General features: G+C 42.2%; 1 protein-coding gene across 4 annotated transcripts in view; it reads right to left on the reverse strand.

Annotated features, from left to right (window-relative positions):
• The window catches only part of EXT2 (exostosin glycosyltransferase 2), an 80,445-nt gene extending 64,087 nt beyond the window's left edge, over positions 1–16,358 (reverse strand). For 3 of the 4 annotated variants that reach the window (XR_014516737.1, XR_014516738.1, XM_083464031.1), the window contains exons 1-5: positions 16,128–16,358; positions 12,357–12,922; positions 11,892–11,981; positions 4,873–4,989; positions 1,095–1,290 (exon numbers count right to left, since the gene is read on the reverse strand). Coding sequence is in view for 2 of the 4 variants with exons in the window: in XM_083464031.1 (XP_083320157.1) it covers positions 1,095–1,290; positions 4,873–4,989; positions 11,892–11,981; positions 12,357–12,892 (939 nt within the window). In the remaining 2 variants the exon portion in view is untranslated. The remainder of the gene's footprint in view (positions 1–1,094; positions 1,291–4,872; positions 4,990–11,891; positions 11,982–12,356; positions 12,923–16,127) is intronic. The other variant, XM_083464032.1, reaches the window with a different exon arrangement.
• Between the last annotated feature and the right edge of the window lie 4,779 nt (positions 16,359–21,137).

A 21,137-nucleotide genomic window follows, 5' to 3' on the forward strand; every position in this document is an offset into this window, starting at 1 on the left:
TTCCAAATGGAGATGCAGGGTTCTGTGAGGGAAAGCTATTTTAACTATCTCTGCATGACAGCTCTCCTCAAAGTTTTATTTGTTAAACTCGCAAAAACTCACAACTGCAATTCTAGGATGATTCTGTCTGCCTTTAAAGACGGGGAAGAGAAACTGTTTGATCTTCAGACAGAACATCTGAATTTAGGGAAGCCCTTCCTTCCACTCAACACAGAACTGTAAGCATCTTTCTTTTGCAACTAATTAAACATCTGCATAATGGTGCATTTTTTAATCTCTGAACTTACATACAGAATGAGATAGTTTGCTATAGTTAGGAGCAAAACCTCCCTTGCCATATTTCTACACCAAAGCACCTTTATGCTGTATATGTTGCAGCCATTAAAGAGACATGCAGGCCAGATGTTATCTTCCTTGCCTAACGAAATATGACTTTGGAGCTGTAGATATAACAGAACTGCCACTTCCTGGGTGAAGCAGTACAGGCATGAAATCTAGTTTAACAACTTCATTTGTCATGACTTCAGGGAAGTACAGTTATTTAACTACGGCAATATGTTCTTCAAATACGTCCTTGGCCATTTACATTTGTAAGCCACATCCACCTAAAATTTCTCTCTCTCAAGAATAAGTATGAGGACAAGAAACCCTTTAGCGATGCTCGGTACAAGAATGAATTTGGACACTGGAGTAAGTCCAAAAAAAAATTAAAAAGAAAAGAAAGAGCAGATCCACTGAAAGCAATGAACTTAAAGGGGCTATCCAACCAACTCATATTCAAGAAAGCAATAGACTTTACATATTCAAACTTAGTTTAATATCACCCATAATTCCATTGCTTTCAATGGGTCCACTCTTGAGCATGACTTAGCCGTATATCATCCTCTCTCTCCTTTAAACTAAAAAAGTAGCACATAGCATCACACATCAGAACACCTTAGAACTGACAGCAACAAACAATATCCAAAGTGTAATCAGTCCGTATAATACATCTTATTCTTCAGAATAAAAATTGCATAGAATTGCATATGTCACAATCCATAATTTCCTGTAATCAAATACAAAAGCGATAGAGGCACTATAGGCAGACTTACCTGAAGCACCTGGGGATAATCAAAGACCTGATTCTTGTGGCAGCGCTTACGAATAAAAGGGATTTCCTCTGAGAGGTTGGTACACTTGTCCAGGATCAGCACAGATTCTGCATTCTCAGCTTGAAGAGCCTCCAAGTCAGAACGGTATTCAGGATGAAGAGCCATCTGAGAGGAAAGGAGGAAGTACCTACGGGGACTGAAGACCCCATAAATGAGAGCCTGACAAATCCTGCAGGATTCTCACTAGATAATCTGGTATGTGTTTCCCTTTATGCTGCTGCGGGACTCAGACTTGTTAGCTTTATAGCCATAGCATTTCTCTTTACTTTAGAAAGAAGTGAGTTGGAAATAATCCTATACTGGCACAATCAAGTTGAATTCTAGGAGGATTCATATACAAAGCTGTAAGACCCAACTAGCAGTAGATATTAGCACATAAATAAAATACATAGTTGTGAACTATGAGTGCAGTATACACAAGGAGTCCCACCATGAACAAGTATGACAAGATTGCAAGTTTACAGCCGGTTCCTCTGCATGTTCACTCATGACAGTTTCACTGAAGGTAACAGGACTTACTTGAACAAGCAGGCAGAGAACTACAATGTAGTGTAGCAAGATTAAGCATTCTTATTTGGAAGGAAGCACTACTGAAATAAGTGGGACTCCGCTCCCAGTAAATACTGCTAATAGTCTTTAAAAGCAGATTGGACAGCACAGCATTTTAGGAGGCTTGGCATCATACTGATAAGGATTTCCTACTGAATTAAACTCTTGCATCATTTCTTAATTTGGCTAAATGCCAGCTTGTTCTAAGTGCTACTTATGTGGCAAGTGCACAACAGAAGTGACATTTCCTCTTGATAACTGCTGCCATACCAATTCTGCTTATTAACACAGCAAGTTCTCCATAAAACTTAAAGACCTATATCCTCCATGATGCAATGCAGACATTCCTTCTTTTCCAAAAAAAAACAACAACCAAGAACTCGGTTATAATCAAATGGATTTCTTCTGGAAACAACAAACACACATTAGAAAATCCAAGTTACAAGCGTGTTACTGACTGGGTAGCAATTTGTAAGAAACCTATGCGACTCTTCAGTGAAGTGTTCATAACTTTAAAAGTAATACAAGCAGTATTCTACAGCTTAAATCACACAACTGTGTTATTGGAACTCAAGATGTGTCTCTAACAATCAGAGTTTAACTCCTTGCCATATTTTGGGTCAGGAAGAGAGGTCGCTTTCCTCACCGCATCTGTCTTGGTTCACTTGAGTAATCTGGAGCCATTTGTTCAACATACAGTCTGCTGAGCACCTGCTTTACAAACCTCAAAAACCAGCAGGTTGTTCTGAGAGAGGTAGCTACCAGGTATATAATCCCACCTTTGAACCTCATTGGTCTATGGTAAGACCTTAAATTAACCAGTGCCTCAACTATTTCCCATATCTTTACCTTCTTTTAATAGCTGCCTCTTACATTTACAACTTTGTAGCACATATGAAGATAAATATTCCTACTTGATGCTCTGAGATGCAAGATATATGTAGAGATTAGTGTTTTTTAAAACCTGTTATCTGAAGTCTTCCCCACATGCTTACTGCAGGCACTCCAGGCTTTATATCTGCAAAGCCACAGATGTGTAATAAAATGAAACTGAACTCTCATCTCAGATTTCCAAAACAAATTAACAGTTAAAATATGCATCAGCACAGCTTCAGGCAAATACAATAAATGCCGATGATCTTAGCTAAGTGGTACATGACTGGAAGTCGCTATTTTTAAAAAATTGCCATTCAAGCCCAACTATGAATAAAAAGGGAAATCAATTTCCATACAATAGTGAACACCTAACATGCACAACTGTGAGCAGAACAGAACTTTAAATATATTTCTCTTAATTCACAACACAGCCTTCAGTCCTTATTAAAGAAAACTGTAAGTTGGACTGAACCCAGATATGTGAAAGTTCAGAACAGAGGTGGGGAGGGAGGGAAAGGGGGAGTTGGAGGGGAGGAGGGGGCTGTTTTGAATTTTTCCCCTGTGGAAAAATTCAAAATTTTCAGGAACACTAAAAAAAAATCCTATAACATATCTTTTAAAGTTGGTGAACTGCTTCTAAAGTGGTTGGAGTATCAGACTATGACCTGGGAGACTAGGGTCCAAATCTCCACTCTCAGGGGATTTGAACCCACTATGACCTTGGACAAACCATAGTTGCTTAGCCTAACCTGCCTCAAAGAGTTGTTGCAGAGTTAAAATGGGAAGGGTAGGAATCTATATGGCACCTTGAGCTGCCTGGATAAAAGGTGGGATATAAATGCAGTAATTAAATGTTCACCTGACTTCAATTATTTATGAGTTCTGGAAACCACGAAGGATGTTCAGTCCTTGTTTGTTTTTAGCAGGGCTGGTGGTGGCATTTCTCTTAATTTACAAATACACAAATATTTTTCTACATACTTAGGAAGTCTTCTGATACTTTTTCTGGGGGGAGGTTCCCCAACAGATATGGCAAAGATATGCACAATTATTTACTGTGCACTGTTTTGCTTTCTTTAAAAGTACATTAGCTGTGGTTTTATTATATATATATTCAAATTAGTGTCCTGTAGACAAGACTGCAAGAATACATGCCATTTCCCATTCACTGAAATTATTGGCCTGGATTCAACTAACCTGGGATAGTTCAACTAATGAGGCTTTCTCTTGTTTCCCTCTTCCCCCACGCCTCCCCCAAATCTGCTCTGGAGGGTCGGGACCACTTCTAGAACAGCCAGCAGGGGGAGGAAAGATCATTCTGTCTGATAAGTAGAAATGCTTGTGCTGAAGAAATGATCAGAAAAGCACAATGTTGAATTCCTCCCTTTGTAACTGACTTTTCTCCAGAAGTGACACTGTCTCATTTGACAAAAAATGTTTGTGAGAGAGAAACAATGCCTATGATTCAGTACTCTCAATGTCTATCTTACTTCAGCAAAAGATCGCTGGAGATAGGTTGAGAAAGAGTGTTTATGTAAGTTGCTTAACTAAAGCTGAAAGGAGTGAACATTATTGTATGAGTACCATGGAAAGCCCAAATACCCACTAAATTGTAAAGTAATTTTCAGTTCCCATTTGCTCTGGTTCCTGACCAAATGCATGGTTTCCTGCTCCAAGGTTTCTGTCCACTCTTCACTGCAGTTCTACTCTAGTGGATTCAGCAAGGAAAGCAAGACAGTGAAAATTAGGCACTCTTATTTTGGAGGTTTGAAATTTCCAAATACTACTAGGGTGGGGAAGGCGGCAGAATCCAGGGACACATAACAAGAGAGACAAACCCTTTTCAGAAACATGATCCCGAAAGCAAGTCACATGTTTTAGCCTGTGATGGTGGCCAAGCCTGGAGCAGCAGAAACCACTTTCACTTTGATAAATTTCCCTTCCTCCCCAACTGTTAGGTGTTAACTTTTGCTAATTAAAGCAAATGTCAGAGGTTCCCAGGGAAAGCATCCATTATTGCTCAGGAAACCTTGATAAGTGTAATTAGAACTTGGGCTTTCTATAGCACTTATGAGATAATCTGTTGACAGATAATACGCAGCCATATTTCGGTCTCATAGCTCTCAACAATTACAAGAGCAGTTATACAAGCAGCTTCCCCCCCATCCCCAATACTGCATGCTTTTGGTTTTCTGGACTGAATTTCTTAGCAGCTCAGATGCAGCTGGCATTATATGGCATTGTTAGCAAGAAGACAAAATATGCTGCATACTCCCACTCATCTTCAGCTTACCCCAGCCCTTTATTTGGCAGTTCCACCTCTGCGGACAGTGGACTATAAACAGGAATGCTGACATCATAGCCTTGTCGGTAGGTCCACGTAGAAAAACCTCCTCCTGCCAACAGAGCTCTGAGGAGAAAAGGAAAAAGATAAGTTACAGCTATATTCCCCCCTGCCACCGCAACAACCCAACACCTATTCAAAAGACAGAAAATCAGAGAGGTGGAGTGGAGGAAAATGGCAAGCTCTCGCTGTAGTTTTAGAAACATTTTGATTCAAAAACAATATATGTAATGAGTTCAGATACCTGAAGATCCTACATAGGCATTCTAGGTTCAAAGAAGAGCATAAGCACAGCTCGATTTGCTGGATCAGACCACTGTCCCATTTAGTCCAGCATCCTGTTCTCACAGTTGCTGATCAGATGCCTAAGAGAAGCTTGCAAGCAGACCCTGAGTTCAACAGCACTTTCCCCACTTGTAATTCCCAGAAAATCCCACGGCTGTGGTAGAACACAGTCATCCTGGCTAGGAAACACTATTCTATCCACCTTTAAGGTGCTCTCAATGGATTTTAAATGGAAAGGTGGTATACATTTTTGAAATACATTGATAAATATTAAGTGAAGAGAGCCTTCAGATGACAGGTGCTCTCAGCCTGCCCTTCCCAGAAAGTAGCCTATGACCTGATGCGATGCAAAGTTCATCTTTAATACCCTGGATCTAGTATACACATCTAGATTGAAAGAAGACTGCATCTCTTGGAACATGTTACTGGCAATGTGGTATTAATCTGGGTCATGCGTTGTTTTACAACAGGGGAAAACCCAAACATCATTTCCCCTCTCATTACAGTCGACTGTGTGCCTAAGCATCACATTCTAGGGGGAAGGACTTCGCTGTATTACTCTTAAAATTGCAGATAATACATCAGAAATAAAATTATCTCCCAAATACTGTTTTGTCTCTGTACAGCTTTTGAGAAGTGAGAACTTTTATTTCTTTATATATGTAGTTTTGGCACCTCACACCTAAAACAACTCAGATTACAGTCCTTTAAGAAACTTCCATGAGTAAAGAGACCTTTGTTTCAGGGGTGGGGAATCAGATCCCATGAGCAGGTCCATTTTTAAAGGTGGGTGTCTCCTCCTGTAAACCTCTTTATGTCCTATGATGTCAGGTTATTCAAACTTCAAAGGAAGAATCAAGAACACACACCCAGTCCAACCTCAGTAGAAGCGCAAAGGAAGAATCTTCAAGATTCCACCCAAAGTAGGGCTTGCATTAAACAGTGAATTTAAATTCAAGTTACCTTTCGAACAAGGGTCTTTCCCAACCCTACCTGGAGACTGAACCTTGGACCTAGCGTAGGCAAAGCATATATTCCATCACTGAGCTATAGCACTTCCCTATGGGGAAGGCGATTTTCACATTGCAGGAAAATTAGCATACTTTTTTATTTTTTTTAATCACTTCAGGTCCTGGAGATTAGATGAACATAACCCATCACTTCAAGTACATGCCAAAAAAACAACAACCCCTGAACAGCAGTAGAATTTATTATTTCCAGACACTAAAACGAACAGGGCCAGACATACTACTTCCAACTAGCATCTACTTCACTTAGATCTTAAACTTCGCTCAGTGAAATAGATACATGTCCATTATAGGCACTGTGCTAGGACCACTACTGGGCTGTGCAGCTGCTCACTACATACATTTACTATTGAGTTAACTGGGAGTGAATTTCTTCAACTGATCATTCAAGCTGCTGCAGCTACTGGTACCTAAGAATATGAAATACTTTGAGCCCAGAGTAGCTCACCATCAGGATCCAACACAGAATTTTGCATGAAATGTGATGTGAAAGTCCTGTAAATACAGTACTTTTAAATAAAATACTAGTCCTCATGGCTGAGAAGACAATGAGAGGATTCCAGTGGTCACATGAGCAAGAGATGATCCCCCACTCACTTCAGCCCCATGTGGCAGAGCTGGCAATGTTCTGTAGCCCCCTGCTCAACCCCATGGAAAGCCTTTGGGTGGGTACAGGGGCTGCAGGCAGGAGGGAGAGAAAGTTCTGTTGTGTGAGTTGTCTTCCACTTGCAGGGTCATTTAATGCAACCTCTAGTGAAAAGCAGAAGTTCCAGCATTCATGAGCATGGAAATTTGGTGCCTTCTCACCTTTCCTATGACCCCACCCCTTCAAGCCCACATGAACTCCTTGATCATCTAAACACATTCTACTCAACCAACAAAACTCATGCTCGGGGGGGGGGGGGGACGACAACAAATATTTGGTTTATATCAGTTATAAGTTATTTTCCATGACTAATTTTGAGCACTAAAAAAACCAGAAACAGCTGTTGCTGAACTCCTGAAAGGAGCAACAATTAATAGTATATAAATGCTGTGAACTGCTTTCAGAGTTCCAGAGTTCAATGTCCATTGATTTCAAGTGTATTCTAACTAATGTTGGAAATCACCCAAAAGGTGCTGAAAAAATATAATATTTCAAACCTCCCATAAAAAAATGGAAGCAAACTCAAACATACCAGCCCAGGCTACATGTGTGTTTACAGAAAGAGACCTAGATGAGGGAAGTGTTGAATGAGTTTTAGGTCCTAAAACCAAAGTGATTATTTTGCATTCTTTTCCATTTATTTTAAGTGACATGCAGCACAGCACTGCAGAATGCTGCTGTTATCCTTCAAGCCTCACATTCCCAATTTCACATGAATTCAGAGGTGTTGAACAAGAAAGCAAGAAAAAACTGAATTTGGCTCATATGTTACTTCTCCTGCACTTTTGCTCCTTGTTTCTCCTTCCTAATTAAGAAATAGTAACCAGATTGTTTTAATTTAGATCCAGTAAGCAATGTTAACCCCACTTCATCAACCTTGAGAACGCAGGTGTGCATCTACCTAAGCAAAGCCACAGGGAACCAACACCCAGTTAAGTATTTCAGTTTGGGTGTGCGCTCTGCAGCACAAGAACCAAAATATTAACTCTTAGATTTCTGAAGGCAAGTGGGAGGAAAAAGGATCATGGTGAGGGAAATTTTAAATTTAGCAACACTGCTCTGTTATAAACAGTGCTTGTTTGGTAAAGGGTTAACGGTATGAAGAGAAAAAACTGGCAGTTCAGTTGTGACTGAAGCCAGGAAAAGATAATGTGTGGAGGCTCAGTTGGCAGCATGCCAAGAAGCAGCTAGGCTGTTAGTTTCAAAAGAGGTGTTTACATTCTTGTAAGGTTTTCCGTTATGACAGCTAACACCAGAATCTGGCTTTTATATGGGACAGGAGAATTGAAATGGGTCACATTGTGATAGGTCACTTAGTGTACATTCTGTTCAAAATCACTGGCTGATATCCAATGTTAGTGAGTGTCTACCCACTGACCCATTTCTATGGGATTATTATTATTATTATTATTATTATTACTATTATTATTTTGTATACCACCCTATACCTACTGGTCAAGTACATACAGTATATTCCAAAAAGGTTCTGACAGAGAATATAAAGACAGGCACAATATTGTGTGGAGATTTTTAATCAGCCATCAGAAAGTAAAGAGACTTCTAGGCAGAAGTGGGGGAAAGCTAGTCTGGAGAGGAAGACTCTGAAGGAAATTCTCCAGTAAGTTACTACAACTCTGGTCAGAAGGTGACTGTTGACTGCAGGAGACATCAGAGAAGAGAACTGTGACGTCTTCATGGCCAAGTCCTGGTGTTCAAGTGCCTGACCAGGAGGAAGGTTTCAGAAGAAAACCAAAACCAAGAAGTGACAGCTGGGAGATCCTGTTCCACCCTGTATCGCTTTGGAAAACCCTGACCAGAGAGAAGGCTTCAGGTGGAGTATTTGTGAGTTAACCATAAGAGGAGAAAAGGGGACTGGCTATTAACTATGCACAGGGATGAGAACTAGCAACAACACTTTTAAAGCACCAGTAACATCTGCTAAAGTAACAGTGGCATATCAACTATCTATTAACAAACCAAGTATTGCTGGGGGCACTGTTATGCAGTGGTTCCACTCCTTCCTCCTGAACCATGTCCAGAAAGTGGTGTTGGGGGATGAGTGTTCAGAACCCTGGGCTCTCATTTGTGGGGTGCCTCAGAGCTCTGTCCTCTCCCCAATGCTTTTCAACACCTATATATAGCCACTGGGAGAGATCATCAGGGAGTTTGGGCTGGGTGCTCACCAGCATGCAGAAGATATCCACTTCAACCTCTTCTTCAAATCATAACCAATGAAGGTCCTGTGTGAGTGTCTGGAAGCGGCTGGAGGGTGGATGGTGGCTAACAGATTGAGGTTGAATCCTCACAAGACAGAAGTATTGTTTTGGGGGACAGAGGACGGACAGGTGTGGGGGACTCCTTGGTCCTGAATGGGGTAATTGTGCCCTGAAGGGCCATGTACACAGCCTGGGAGTCATTTTGGAATCACAGCTCTCCATGGAGGTGCAGGTCAATTCTGTGTCAAGGGTGGCTGTCTAGTATGCTGGCTGAGACCCTGCCTGCCTGCAGATTGTCACACCAGAGTGGTGCATGATCTGGTATCTCCCACTTGGACTACTGCAATACGCTCTACGTGGGGCTACCTTTGAAGGTGACTTGGAAACTACAACTAATCCAGAATGTGGCAGCTAGACCGGTGACTGGGAGTGGCTGCCGGGATTTTATCAACAAAGGTCCTAAAGGTTCTTCATTGGCTCCCAGTGCATTTCTGAGCACAATTCAAAGTGCCCTAAACGGCCTTGGCCCAGTAATATAATAATAATAATAATAATAATAATAATAATAATAATAATAATAATTTATACCCCACCCATCTGACTGGGTTTCCCCAGCCACTCTGGGTGGCTCCTACAAGAATATTAAACAGAATAAAACTTCAAACATAAAAAACTTCCCTAAACAGGGCTGCCTTCAGATGTCTTCTAAAAAGGAGCGTCTCCACCCCCATCATTCAGCCCGGACACTTCCTCTGAGGGTCTTTTGCTGGTTCCCTCACTGCGAGATGTGAAGTTACAGGGAACCAGGCAGAGGACCTTCTCGGTACTGGCACCCTGCCTGTGGAACACCCTCCCTTCAGATGTCAAAGAGATAAACAACTACATAACTTTTAGAAGACATCTAAAGACAGACCTTTATCAGGAAGTTTTTTATGCTTGATGTTTTATTATGTTTCAATATATGCTGTAAGCCACCCAGAGTGGCTGGGGTATTATTATTATTAATTGATTAAATAACCTGCCTTCAAGTAAATCCCTATTATATTAAATAAGTTTTAATAAATAATAACATATTTGATGCAAGTCTCTGAGTTTGCTCAGCCCATGTCTATACCTTGCTGCTGTGTGTAGTAGAAAGTGGCTAAAGAAACAGACTGGAGTTAAAAAGTGGCAGCAAAAAAGCATATGGGTTAGACAAAATGTTTTATTTATTTAACCTATAATGGGGAGGGCAGGGCACAGAATCCTATAAGAGTTTATAAATAAAAATGTGGAAACTTACACCTAGTGATATCAAATATTTAATCAGGTTGACTTATACCTTGGATTTTCTAAAGAACACACACACACTTACACATTTAGATGGTAAAATAATAATACTTGACTGTCCTCTACTGGCCAATCACATCATATATACACAGGAGGGATTCAAGTATTGTGACATAAGATGCTAAAAAACTAAATTACCAATACATACACAATAATCCTTTTTTCTGACAAGTCATAGAGAGGAAACAAAAATACTCCTTGATTGCTCTCTGTACAGGAACTTCTGGAGTGTAACTTTCTATATATACACAAGAATTTGAGGGCAATCCAAATTCCACTCAAATCAATGGCAAAACCTCCACATAAAGATATGCAGATACTAACAGTCAGTAGAGACAAACTGAAGCCATGTTTCTAAGATGTAGAACTTAGATTTTAAAAAAGTTCTCGTCTTCAATAGGAGGATACCCTTTGGTTGACTGTAAATCAAGGCCAACTAGTTAAATGCTATGTAGAAGTAATTTGTTTTAGGAAGCAGTATATTTATGTTCCATTAAGTTTCAGAAGCAGCAAAGCTGACAAAATGGCACGAGGAGGGTAAGTGCTGACCGGGCCAGTCCAAAGCATTCAGCCACTCACAGCCAGAGTGGAGTAGTGGTTTAAGTGCTGGGCAAGGATCCAGCAGATCAGTGTTCAAATCCCCACTCAATGCTAAAGCCCACTAGGTGATTTTGTGCCAGTAACTGTCTCTCAGCCTAATTTACCTCATAGGGATGTTATGAGGATAAAATGGAGAAGGGGAAAGTATGTACGCCACATAAGACTCTCAAGGTCATGGATTCGAGCCCCATGTTGGGCAAAAGATTCCTGCATTGCAGGGAGTTGGACTAGATTTTCCTCTTGGTCTCTTCCAACTCTACAATTCTACGATTCTATGAAATATAAATAAATTCACACTTTGATTCCCAACAGCTCTGGATCTTATTTAGAGACTTGTTCTAAAAAGTCTCAAAGAAACAGCAACAAGTTGCCTTTTGGGAGAAGTGGGCCAATTACCCTGTTGAAACACCTTAGTATGCAGAAAGTGCAGCACTTAGCTAGCAAATCACGGTTAGAGAGTAGACTCTTCTTGCTGCAATCCCACATGGAGATGCTTGTAGGTAAGAAAATAATAAAGTTGTTTATTGTAGGATACACGTAGCTTGGATAGAAAGGTTTCTAGTTCTAGCCCAACTAACTAGTCTAGAGAACAACAAGGAAGCCATGCCTGCTCCTTTGCTTCTCAGAGGACAGTTAAAGATGACCTCTCTCTCATATTGAGGTCTGAGAGAGAAGTGAGAGGAGGAAGCTGTAAACAGGACGCAACCTAAGATGTATCATGCTAAAGAACAAGGAGATGGAGAAGCAAGCTGATAGGTTAAAGGTACAGGGGTAGTGTGGGAATGTGGATGTCCCTCACTCAATCTGTGTTAACCCCATACAAACCCCTCTGCTTCAAGCCAAGTTGCACCCAGAGTTGCCTACCTGTCTCTTGGAACATCAAGGGCTGTGTTGTAGTCAGGTGGTCCTCCAGGCAACATGTTGAACAAGAGGTGATTTGTCCCATGATTCCAACTGAGAAAGAAAAATGATGGGGAAATGAGACCACCACACATGCTTGAAACCAGAGCTTCAGAGATAAGCACACATCCAAAGCCACTCTGTAACAAAACAGCTCTACAAAAAATGCAGGAGCCCAAAGGTCACAGATTAGCCATAAATGTCATCATTCGCATGATTTCTGAACCAGGCACTCTCAAATGAGTTGCAATTGGCCTGCTTGATGTTCAAGCCCAAATGAATAATTACCAAACAGTGGGAGAACAGGGTGGTCAATAATTAAGACTGAAAACCAATGCACTCCTTGACTATCTGGTTTCCCCTCTTAGTCCCCTTACCCTTGTTTTACTGTTGTAGCTCTAGCATTCACAGTAAGATATGTGTAAGTACCGGGAGAGCTGTGCCAAAGCCTGAGCAGTTTCCTTGATACGGAGCATATTCTGGTTGAGTACGTCAATTGATGGCACAAAGAGACAGGCACGATTGATGTCATCTGTGTAGAAGTCACTGTCGGAGATGGCGGTTAACAGGTCATTGTATTCCCTGGAAATGGTATGACTCACAGGCATGTTGTATTCATCCACATACTTCTTTAGAGAGTAAATATAGACTTTGATCTTATTTTTGGGATTGAAGCCACAGCGGTAGACATCAAAACATGTATGCATCCTGCAGCTGAGATCTCCTCGTTCTGGGATGGCACTGTCTGCTGGAATCTTGACCACAGGCACATCATGAATGCTGCGTTTTTCAACTGTCCAATCATTTGAGGACTCTATGGAGTGTGGCCAGAACTGGAACATGCCTGTAGCAATGAGGCCCAACAGCACAATGGAGAAGAGAGCAATGTAGTAAATGCGGTGTTTAGTCTTCATTCTTGGGATGAGGGCTGGACCCCGGGTGTTATATTTGACTGACGCACACATAATGAAACAAGCCACCTTTCCCACAAGCTTCTGGAAAACAGAATATATGGAAAAACAAAATTTAAAAGGGTACAGTTACAGATGGGTAGCCGTGTTGGTCTGCCATAGTCCAAATAAAAAAATTCCTTCCTGTAGCACCTCTGTTGGTCTTTAAGGTGCTACAGGAAGGAATTTTTTTATTAAAAGGGTACGTTTAATTTGTGGCAACCTGGTCAGAAATCCATGTAATTAAAATAAAATAAAAACATTATTGTGCTCTAGTGGATTGCAACTGTACTGCACACTAGAATATCAGTTAAGATGAAAATGCTGTTGTTTTCAACAGACCCCTCTCACTCTCCAGGCTTCAGGCAGCTATCCGCAAACCTTCTGAGAGCTCCGAAGGCTTGCGGATAGCAGCCTGAAGCCCGGGGAGTGCAGCACTGCGCTCCCCGGGCTTCAGGCACCTATCCGCAAGCCTTCTGAGCGCGGCAGGAGTTCCCGCCGAGCTCTGAAGGCTTGCGGATAGCAGCCTGAAGAGCTTTTTTTCTTTATCCCCCCCTCAAAAAAAACCTAGGTGTGCCCTATGGTCAGGTGCGCCCTATGGAGTGAAAAATACGGTAAGTAATAGTACCAACTCTGCAGATAGCAGAACAGATAAAGCTGAAATGCCCTGAAGTTTTATTTATATTTCAGCTTGCTATTTTACAGTTTCTAGAAAAAATAAACCCAAATTTCTGTAAAGGAATGCACATGTTAGGTATTCAGTCACATATTAAACTGTATATACTTAACATTTGCCAGAATTTTATTTTTACTTGTACAATCTTAAGGTATTTATTCTCTAAAACTATTCTTTTATGCAATCATGGCTTGTGGAAGATTAAAGTTGTTTTATTTCACACTGGATGATTTGCAATATAACAGTTTTAAATTAAGAAGTGTTAACACTTTTAATTGTGACTGATAAGTTATTCCCAAGGCAACATAACTACACCCAGCAAAATACCATTCTATGACCAACCCCATTCCTGCCTAGAGGCATGCCAATTTACCACATGCAGAACAGAGATAACAGGAAGATGCCAGGTATTGTAGCAACAATGACAGTGGGTGTGTATGCTCTTAAACATTTCAGCTAGACTGCCTCAGCAAAATAGCGTTCTTAGCTCTCTTTGCCAAATCTATCAGTAATCAGAAGGAATACAAGTTTATTGGTAATTTACTATTATGCATTTACTATTCTGCAGGACTACATTTGGGCCTCATGCCTGCCTAGTATGGTTTCACTGCTATTTAAAGGAAAACGACTTCACAGACTCTGATTAGGAATGGAAAAGCAAGGGTTGCTTAACTGTTAATACTTCCCCTTACTGCAGCTGTCCACTCAACATAACCACCACCACCCAGTCTGCTTTCCTGCCCTTGGAGAAAAAACAGCTTCAAGACGGCAAGGAACAGGAACATCTGGAGGGCCGAGTTTGCCGCCTATGCCTGTCTTATGGGCTTTGGATCTATCTGAAAAAGTTTTCACATTCTACTACCAAAAAGCACCAAAACAATCACTTCCACCTCCCTCAAGTTGATCCACATGCTGCAAGCCTTCTTCATTAAGCTTCTCTAACTTATTAAGGTGTCCCTCCCAGAACATAGATTACAAAGTTTCAATGTCTAAAACAACACTACCCTTAGTATTACACTATAATATCTTAGCATTTTAATGAAACTAATTGACACCTTCTTCCCACCAAACAATGGAATATCCTGATGCATCACTGAGATCACGCATTCATGACAAGTTCTTATGTCGCTGAGGAAAATATTTTTCCATGCCAGGCTACAGCATACACAGTCATTCCATGGAGATACTTAATCATATTTTATAACTGCTACAAAACAAATAATATTAAATAAAGCCTATGAAATTTCCTGCTAAAAAATAATAAACTGCGTTTGCATCCTCACGGTCACATTTAGAATTAGATACTACCCAATTAGCACCAGTAGCTTTCTGAGAAAATCAATAAATTAAAGGAAAGTGACAGGGTTCTAGAATACATATCCCCAGACTAATGCCCAGTAATTTCCACATTACTTCACAAATGTGTCAAAAACTGGACTGATACTAATCAGGAAAATGGAAGTACAGTAAGCTCTGTACCAGTGCAGTAAAACAGAATGTGCATTACTGAAGAACAGTGGCTTTGAAAGCCACTAAAGATCCAAATTAGTAGGAAATGCAAGGTGAAATACTCCTTTATTGACATTTAAAAATGTTTGTCCAATGTGTACTTCTAACAGGCTATCTGAATAACAGCAGATGGTTAAATATTCTCTGCAGATCCCATGAAAGTGAGGCAAATAAAGCTATCTTCTCTGTGCACATTCACATCTAGACTGGTAAAAGCCTAGAATTTCCAGCACTGGACAGCTACATTCAGAAATTAAGGACCTGCATATTCGTTTCAAGCCTGGATCAAGAAGCGGCAGAAAACTAGGCTTAGTACTATCGCCTTATCCCACACAGTCATTGATGACAGCCGGGGAGCAGATAAGAGACTGAATTCCCTGAGAGTAAAAGATTACTTTTGATATGAATCAAGCATGCTAACTGGCACCAGTAAAGCTGACACTGTTGATCAGGTGTTGGGACACCTAAGTTGGTATGAACACTACAGCTTCCTTTTGCATGTGGGCATCAATGCTCCTCTTCTCCTACAGGCACACCCACAAGCCACTTAGATTCAGTGAATTTCCATCACGGGGGGAGGGGCAGGACAGACCCACACACACACACGTGTGTCATCAGGCTCCATTTATTCCCATGCTTCTTGTTACTGTGAAAGTAGCACTTAATCTGACAGAGGTGTGTGTGTCTGAAACCTTGGCAATGAGAAAGGAACTGAGAGTAAAAAAAAAAAAAACCTAAAGAGTGGGTGCTGTGCTGTCAGTGGAACGGACTTCATTGGATGTTGGCAAATTCTCCTTCCTTGGAGGCTTATAAGCAGAGGTTAGATGGCCACCTGTCACGGATTAGTTGAGATTCCTGCATTGCAGGGGGTTGGACTCGATGACTCCCGGGGTCCCTTCCAGCTCTACAGTTCTCTGATTCTTCGGCCACAGGTGAGGAGACAAGGCGTCGCTAGGAAACCACCTCGAACGGCTCTCACCTGCAGGGCGAGCTCGCCTGGACACCCGAAGCCACCCCGAGGCTCAGGGGGTATCAAGAGGGTCCCCCCGCCCGCGTGCCACTCACCCGGTCGCCCGAGGAGGAGGACCCCAGCGCGAACTGGCTTGCCGGCTCCCTTCGCTTCCCCCTCAGTCGCCACGCCGGCTACGCTCCGGGAAGGACCCAGGTCGTCATGGGCGCCCTCCTCACCTCACGGCGCTCCGGCGGAGGGGAAGGAAGAGACCGCAAACGGCGTACGCCTCCCACGCCCCTCCGCCTCCGCCAGCCGCGTCCGACGCTTCCGGCTTCCGCTCGAGCGGGGCGTCATTTCCGGCGCGACGAAACGCTGGCAGGCGGACTGCCGTTCTCTCGCTTCTCCGCGCGGGGAACGACGCTCCTCGGGCTTTTGTTTCCCGTCAAGCATCTGAAGCCAAAGTAAGGCAAGCAGCGGCAAGCCGGTGGCTGAGATGGCTCTTAAGCATGGGCTCCTCAGCTAGTCGTCAGAATTGCTGAGATCCTTGTATGGACTGAGCCTGTGACCAAGGGCGAATCGTAGAGAAGGGACCCGAAGGGGCATCTAGTCAACCCTCTGCAATGCTAGAATAATATTTATTTATACCCCACCCATCTGGCTAGGCTGTCCTAGCCACTGTGGGCGGCTTCCAACACCAATAATAATAATAATAATAATAATAATAATAATAATAATAATAATGCATCAAACATTAATAGTAACAATCTGATCCAATATAAAAAGTCACAATAACTTTAAAATAAACAACTTATATCAAATAAAGCAACATTCAACAATACATCAGAATCTAATAGTAAACAGTAAAATTAGACATCAGCAAAAATAATTAAGCAGTTTACCATTAGTACAATAAATAATTACTAATCTATAACCAATAAACTGCAGGAGGCAGTGGAAGACAGAAGTGCCTGGCGTGCTCTGGTCCATGGGGTCACGAAGAGTCGGATACGACTAAACGACTAAACAACAACAACATAACCAATAAAAATAACAGCAAATCACAAATACCCCAAAGATACAAAACCATGTAAAAGGATCAAATTAGAAACAAGGACACCACAACTTTTGAAAAAATATTCCTGAACTCCGTTCCCAGCTGCTTCTGCTGTTCTCAAAGTCATGGTCTGGGACTGGAGGGTGGGGCAGGGCAGGTGGAAAAGCCATTGCCTGTAGAAAGTCTCTCCCCTCACTTCTTCCTCTGGAGCAGAGCAGGTCTCATGGTGTTCACATGCGTGCTAAGGAGATGCTGCTGATGTCTGTCAAGGGAGATCATTCTCAGCCAGCTCTGGAATGGGTTGGGGGTTTTTAGGGCCAGTCAAAGCGGAAGTTTGCTGCTCAGACGCAGCTGTCTAATAGTCCCCCAACCCATGTAGGAGCCTGTGTTTTGCCAACCTTTATGGTCCCAGGGGCACACTAGAATTTTGAGAGAATGCTGTGGGCACCTGTTCTACAAGGGCAGCTGTGCTTTGTGGATTCAGAGACTATAGGCACACTTTTGGGTGAAGACTTACTGGTTTTATTCATGTACAGCAAGAATAAAGCACAGCAAGGTGCATGGTCTACAGAACACATAATGCACAGGACTAGCCTGCATAAAACATATTAAAGCCTAAAGGAAGCCCAGCAAAACTAAATAAAGCTCAAGAGTGCAGCCTCTGTTACTGAGTAAAGAGTTTAAGCACACTAAAGCATCAGGCTACCAGGCAGGAACCTACTGCTTTTTTCCCTGTAGTTGTTAAGACTCTTGGACAGCAATGGATATGGCTTCTTATAGCCAGGGTGCAACATCTCTGTTAGCTCTGGTTTCCTTGTTTGACTGTCAGGGTCTAAGCTGGTTTGGTGAACTGTCTGCCTCTTACATAGTGTTGAACTGTGCTGACAAGTCGAATGGGTGTATCAATCATACAGATGTGAGCTATATGTCACTGGCTGTAACATTCCTTATGCATTTCTGGGAGAGGGAGTATTAAAGCAGATATCAAACAATTGCTGTTCTTGTGGCCTTGAAACGAAAAGCAGCCGTTTGAGAAATTCTCTCAGCTTATTTGTAACAGTTAACCAGGCTTTGATCCTCCCCATTAGTGTCTTGCTTCTCATACTTTACCTGCCATGTGACATTCTGCTAGTTACTACTGCATACGTGTTACCTAGAGAGATTCAGAATAACTCTTGCATGGTTATTAATAATGAATTAATTAATTAAATTCGTATACCACCCTATACCCGCAGATCTCAGTGTGGTTACAACGTAAAATCACAAAATACATACCTTATTTTTCGCCCTATAGGACGCACTTTTTCCCCTCCAAAAAGGAAGGGGAAATGTGTGTGCGTCCTATGGGGCGAATGCAGGCTTTCACTGAAGCCTGGAGAGCCCCACCGGCAGCCCCACAAGCTCGGGGGACAGCGGGGAGGTGCAGCGCGCCATCCCGCTGTCTCCCGACATGGTTTGGAGGCTGGCGGCGGGGAGAAGCGGGGTTTTCCCTGCCGCCAGCCCCGCAAGCTCGGGGGACAGCGGGGAGACGCAGCGTGCTATCCCGCTGTCTCCCGATCTGGTTTGGAGGCTGGCGGCGGGCTTCCCCCGCCTCCAGCCCCGCGCCTGGAGGGGGGAATAATTTTCCCCCCTTTATCCCCCCCCCCCCAATCTAGGTGCGTCCTATGGGCCGGTGCGTCCTATAAGGCGAAAAATATGGTAATAAAAACAAAAACAGCCCAATAGAATGGTTACAAATAGAAAGCAATTCCAGGTCCAGGTCTGTTAGGCCTTATGTTGGGGCATTAAAGGGCTAATTCCAGACATCAGTCTGACTCCCCATGATAACAGTTCTATTCCACATATGTGATGCTACAGTCACAAAATGGCTGCCACAAGGGGATGTAGCTGGCTACACAATAGCTGCCACGAGGGTGAACTTGACACAAAATTGGGAATACCAGTATTCCTATATAACAAAGAATCAGTTGTTATAGGGTTCAGATTACCCACTTGGTCATGAAGTTCAGCTTGGCCTTCATCCCCTATAATAGTTTCTGTCTTCATGGGGCTGTTTTTTTCGGTGGCCAGCCACTCTTCAGCATATCTTGTTTGGACTAATGCAAAGGAAGGATAGGCAAAAGGTAGACTGAGACCTACTAAGAGATCTATGGATGAGTCTATAGGTCAGCAAGCATTTCCGACTCCCAGTGATCTAACAACAGCAACAAAAAGCTTTTCTCCCTTAAATCGGGTGGCTGAAAAAGGATGCTTGAGGGAAAACCAGTGGTGTGTGGAAAGGGCTTCTGAGCTTGATTCTCGTGCTAATCACTGAACTGAGCAGGTGCTCAGACATCCTGTTCCTTACAGTAATTCCTGGTATATGTCTTTCTGACTAAATTACTGTTTTGCATCTGGCTCTGGTTACACAGCCTCATGATTCTAGTCAAAGCTAAGTAGATCTTGTGGCCTTGAAGACTGTCCACCCCTGATGTACAGTAAATGCCTCTTCCTGCTATTCCTCCAAAAGGGAATATTGCCTGTTTCCATCTAGCTTTTCTATCTCAGCTTCTCCATGCCTGACCCACCCCAGCTACAAATCACACCTTATAGATTGCCCCCATGATGTAAATGTGAGGTCTGTCCTATTAAATCTAAGTCTGCTTGAAAAATTATTTGCTAAGCAATTTGCCATAGGTTTTTGGACAGCTCTTTCTAAGGTTGTAACATGGACCAACACCAGATGGCAGTGCTGCTCTATTTAGGTTTAGAAATGTAAGTGTGGGTGGCGGGGTAGGGTTGCCATGTTTCAAGAAGTAAAAAATCTGGACACAAAAGTTGTCCGGACACTTCCTGGTTCTGCTGAAAAACCCAGACATATTGACGATTAGCAAAACTGCTATTTTCACCAGTTTTTAGGGTGCAATTCTGTACTCAGAAGTAGAATCCACTGAGTGCAATGGTGCATTCTCTCAAGTAAGTGAGTACTGTACAAGTTCACAGTTTTAGGATGGAATACTAGTCCTTCTCAAAGTAGACCCACCCATTAAAGCTAACAGACATGACAAATTTAGGCTTATTCATTTCAGTGGGTTTATTCTGAGTCGGACTGTAGCACCCTGCTTGTGGTTAACGCTTAGCTGGAATGAAATATTCAACGCAGCAATAGAGAAATTAAAATAATTATTTATTTGTCAGACAAATAAATGAGAGACACAGTGGTATATGGTTACCAATGCTCTGCCCTTCCAGCCCTGATGGCCAGCACTTATATTCCCTCAGCCCAGTCCCCTTGCTCCTCCTTTGGCTGCCTCTGTCCAATCAGCCTGGTTGAATTTCCTATTGGCTGATTGCTAGAACCAATCATATAAGATACACCCATTTCCTATTACCTTTTATGGGAGACAGAGAGCTATATTTTCTTCTATTTATAAATGGCAAACAAGTAGCCATTAACCTCTACAAGGCACCTTAATTACCAGATAACCTTTGGCCCCTCTTTCCCTATTCCCTACAAACCAGATGGTTTTTAATTTCATTTTAAACAGAGGCTCGGCAACCAGATGTCAGGAGTGATAGTGCTTCCCGTTTGGCATGGGTCTGTGGTCTCTTCCAACTCTAGGACTCTATGTCTCTATGAAATAAGAATCTAACATCTAAATTTCATGCTTTCTAAATCCTTTGCATAATTACATTTAAGCCTATATATTTAATACATTAATATATATATATATTTAGAAGAAAGGGAACTTAGTAAAAAAACAGTTTCCAAAAGCAACTTCCGAGAGAAGCCTCTTAGTTTACAGCCCCCCTTTTGCTGCTAAAACAGCTGCTGTTCTAAAAGCAACTTCTTCAATTTATCCTTTGGGCTTAAGTCTCAAATGAGAGGCATAATAAATGTTTTTGCAACTTGATTATTCTGTAATTTGTAAGGTCAGTGACCTCGCTTCTCAGCCTTTTTATGACCACAATAAACCAGGGGCCCTCTTTAAGATGAGCACATCTGCCGATGCACTCACTGTCTGGCATGAGAGATGCTGCCTGGCATGAGAGATACAGATATTTTAAAATATATTTTAAGCTCATTTTA

This window comes from Podarcis liolepis (assembly GCF_965112155.1).
Source record: "Podarcis liolepis genome assembly, chromosome: 1".
Lineage (NCBI taxonomy): Eukaryota > Metazoa > Chordata > Lepidosauria > Squamata > Lacertidae > Podarcis > Podarcis liolepis.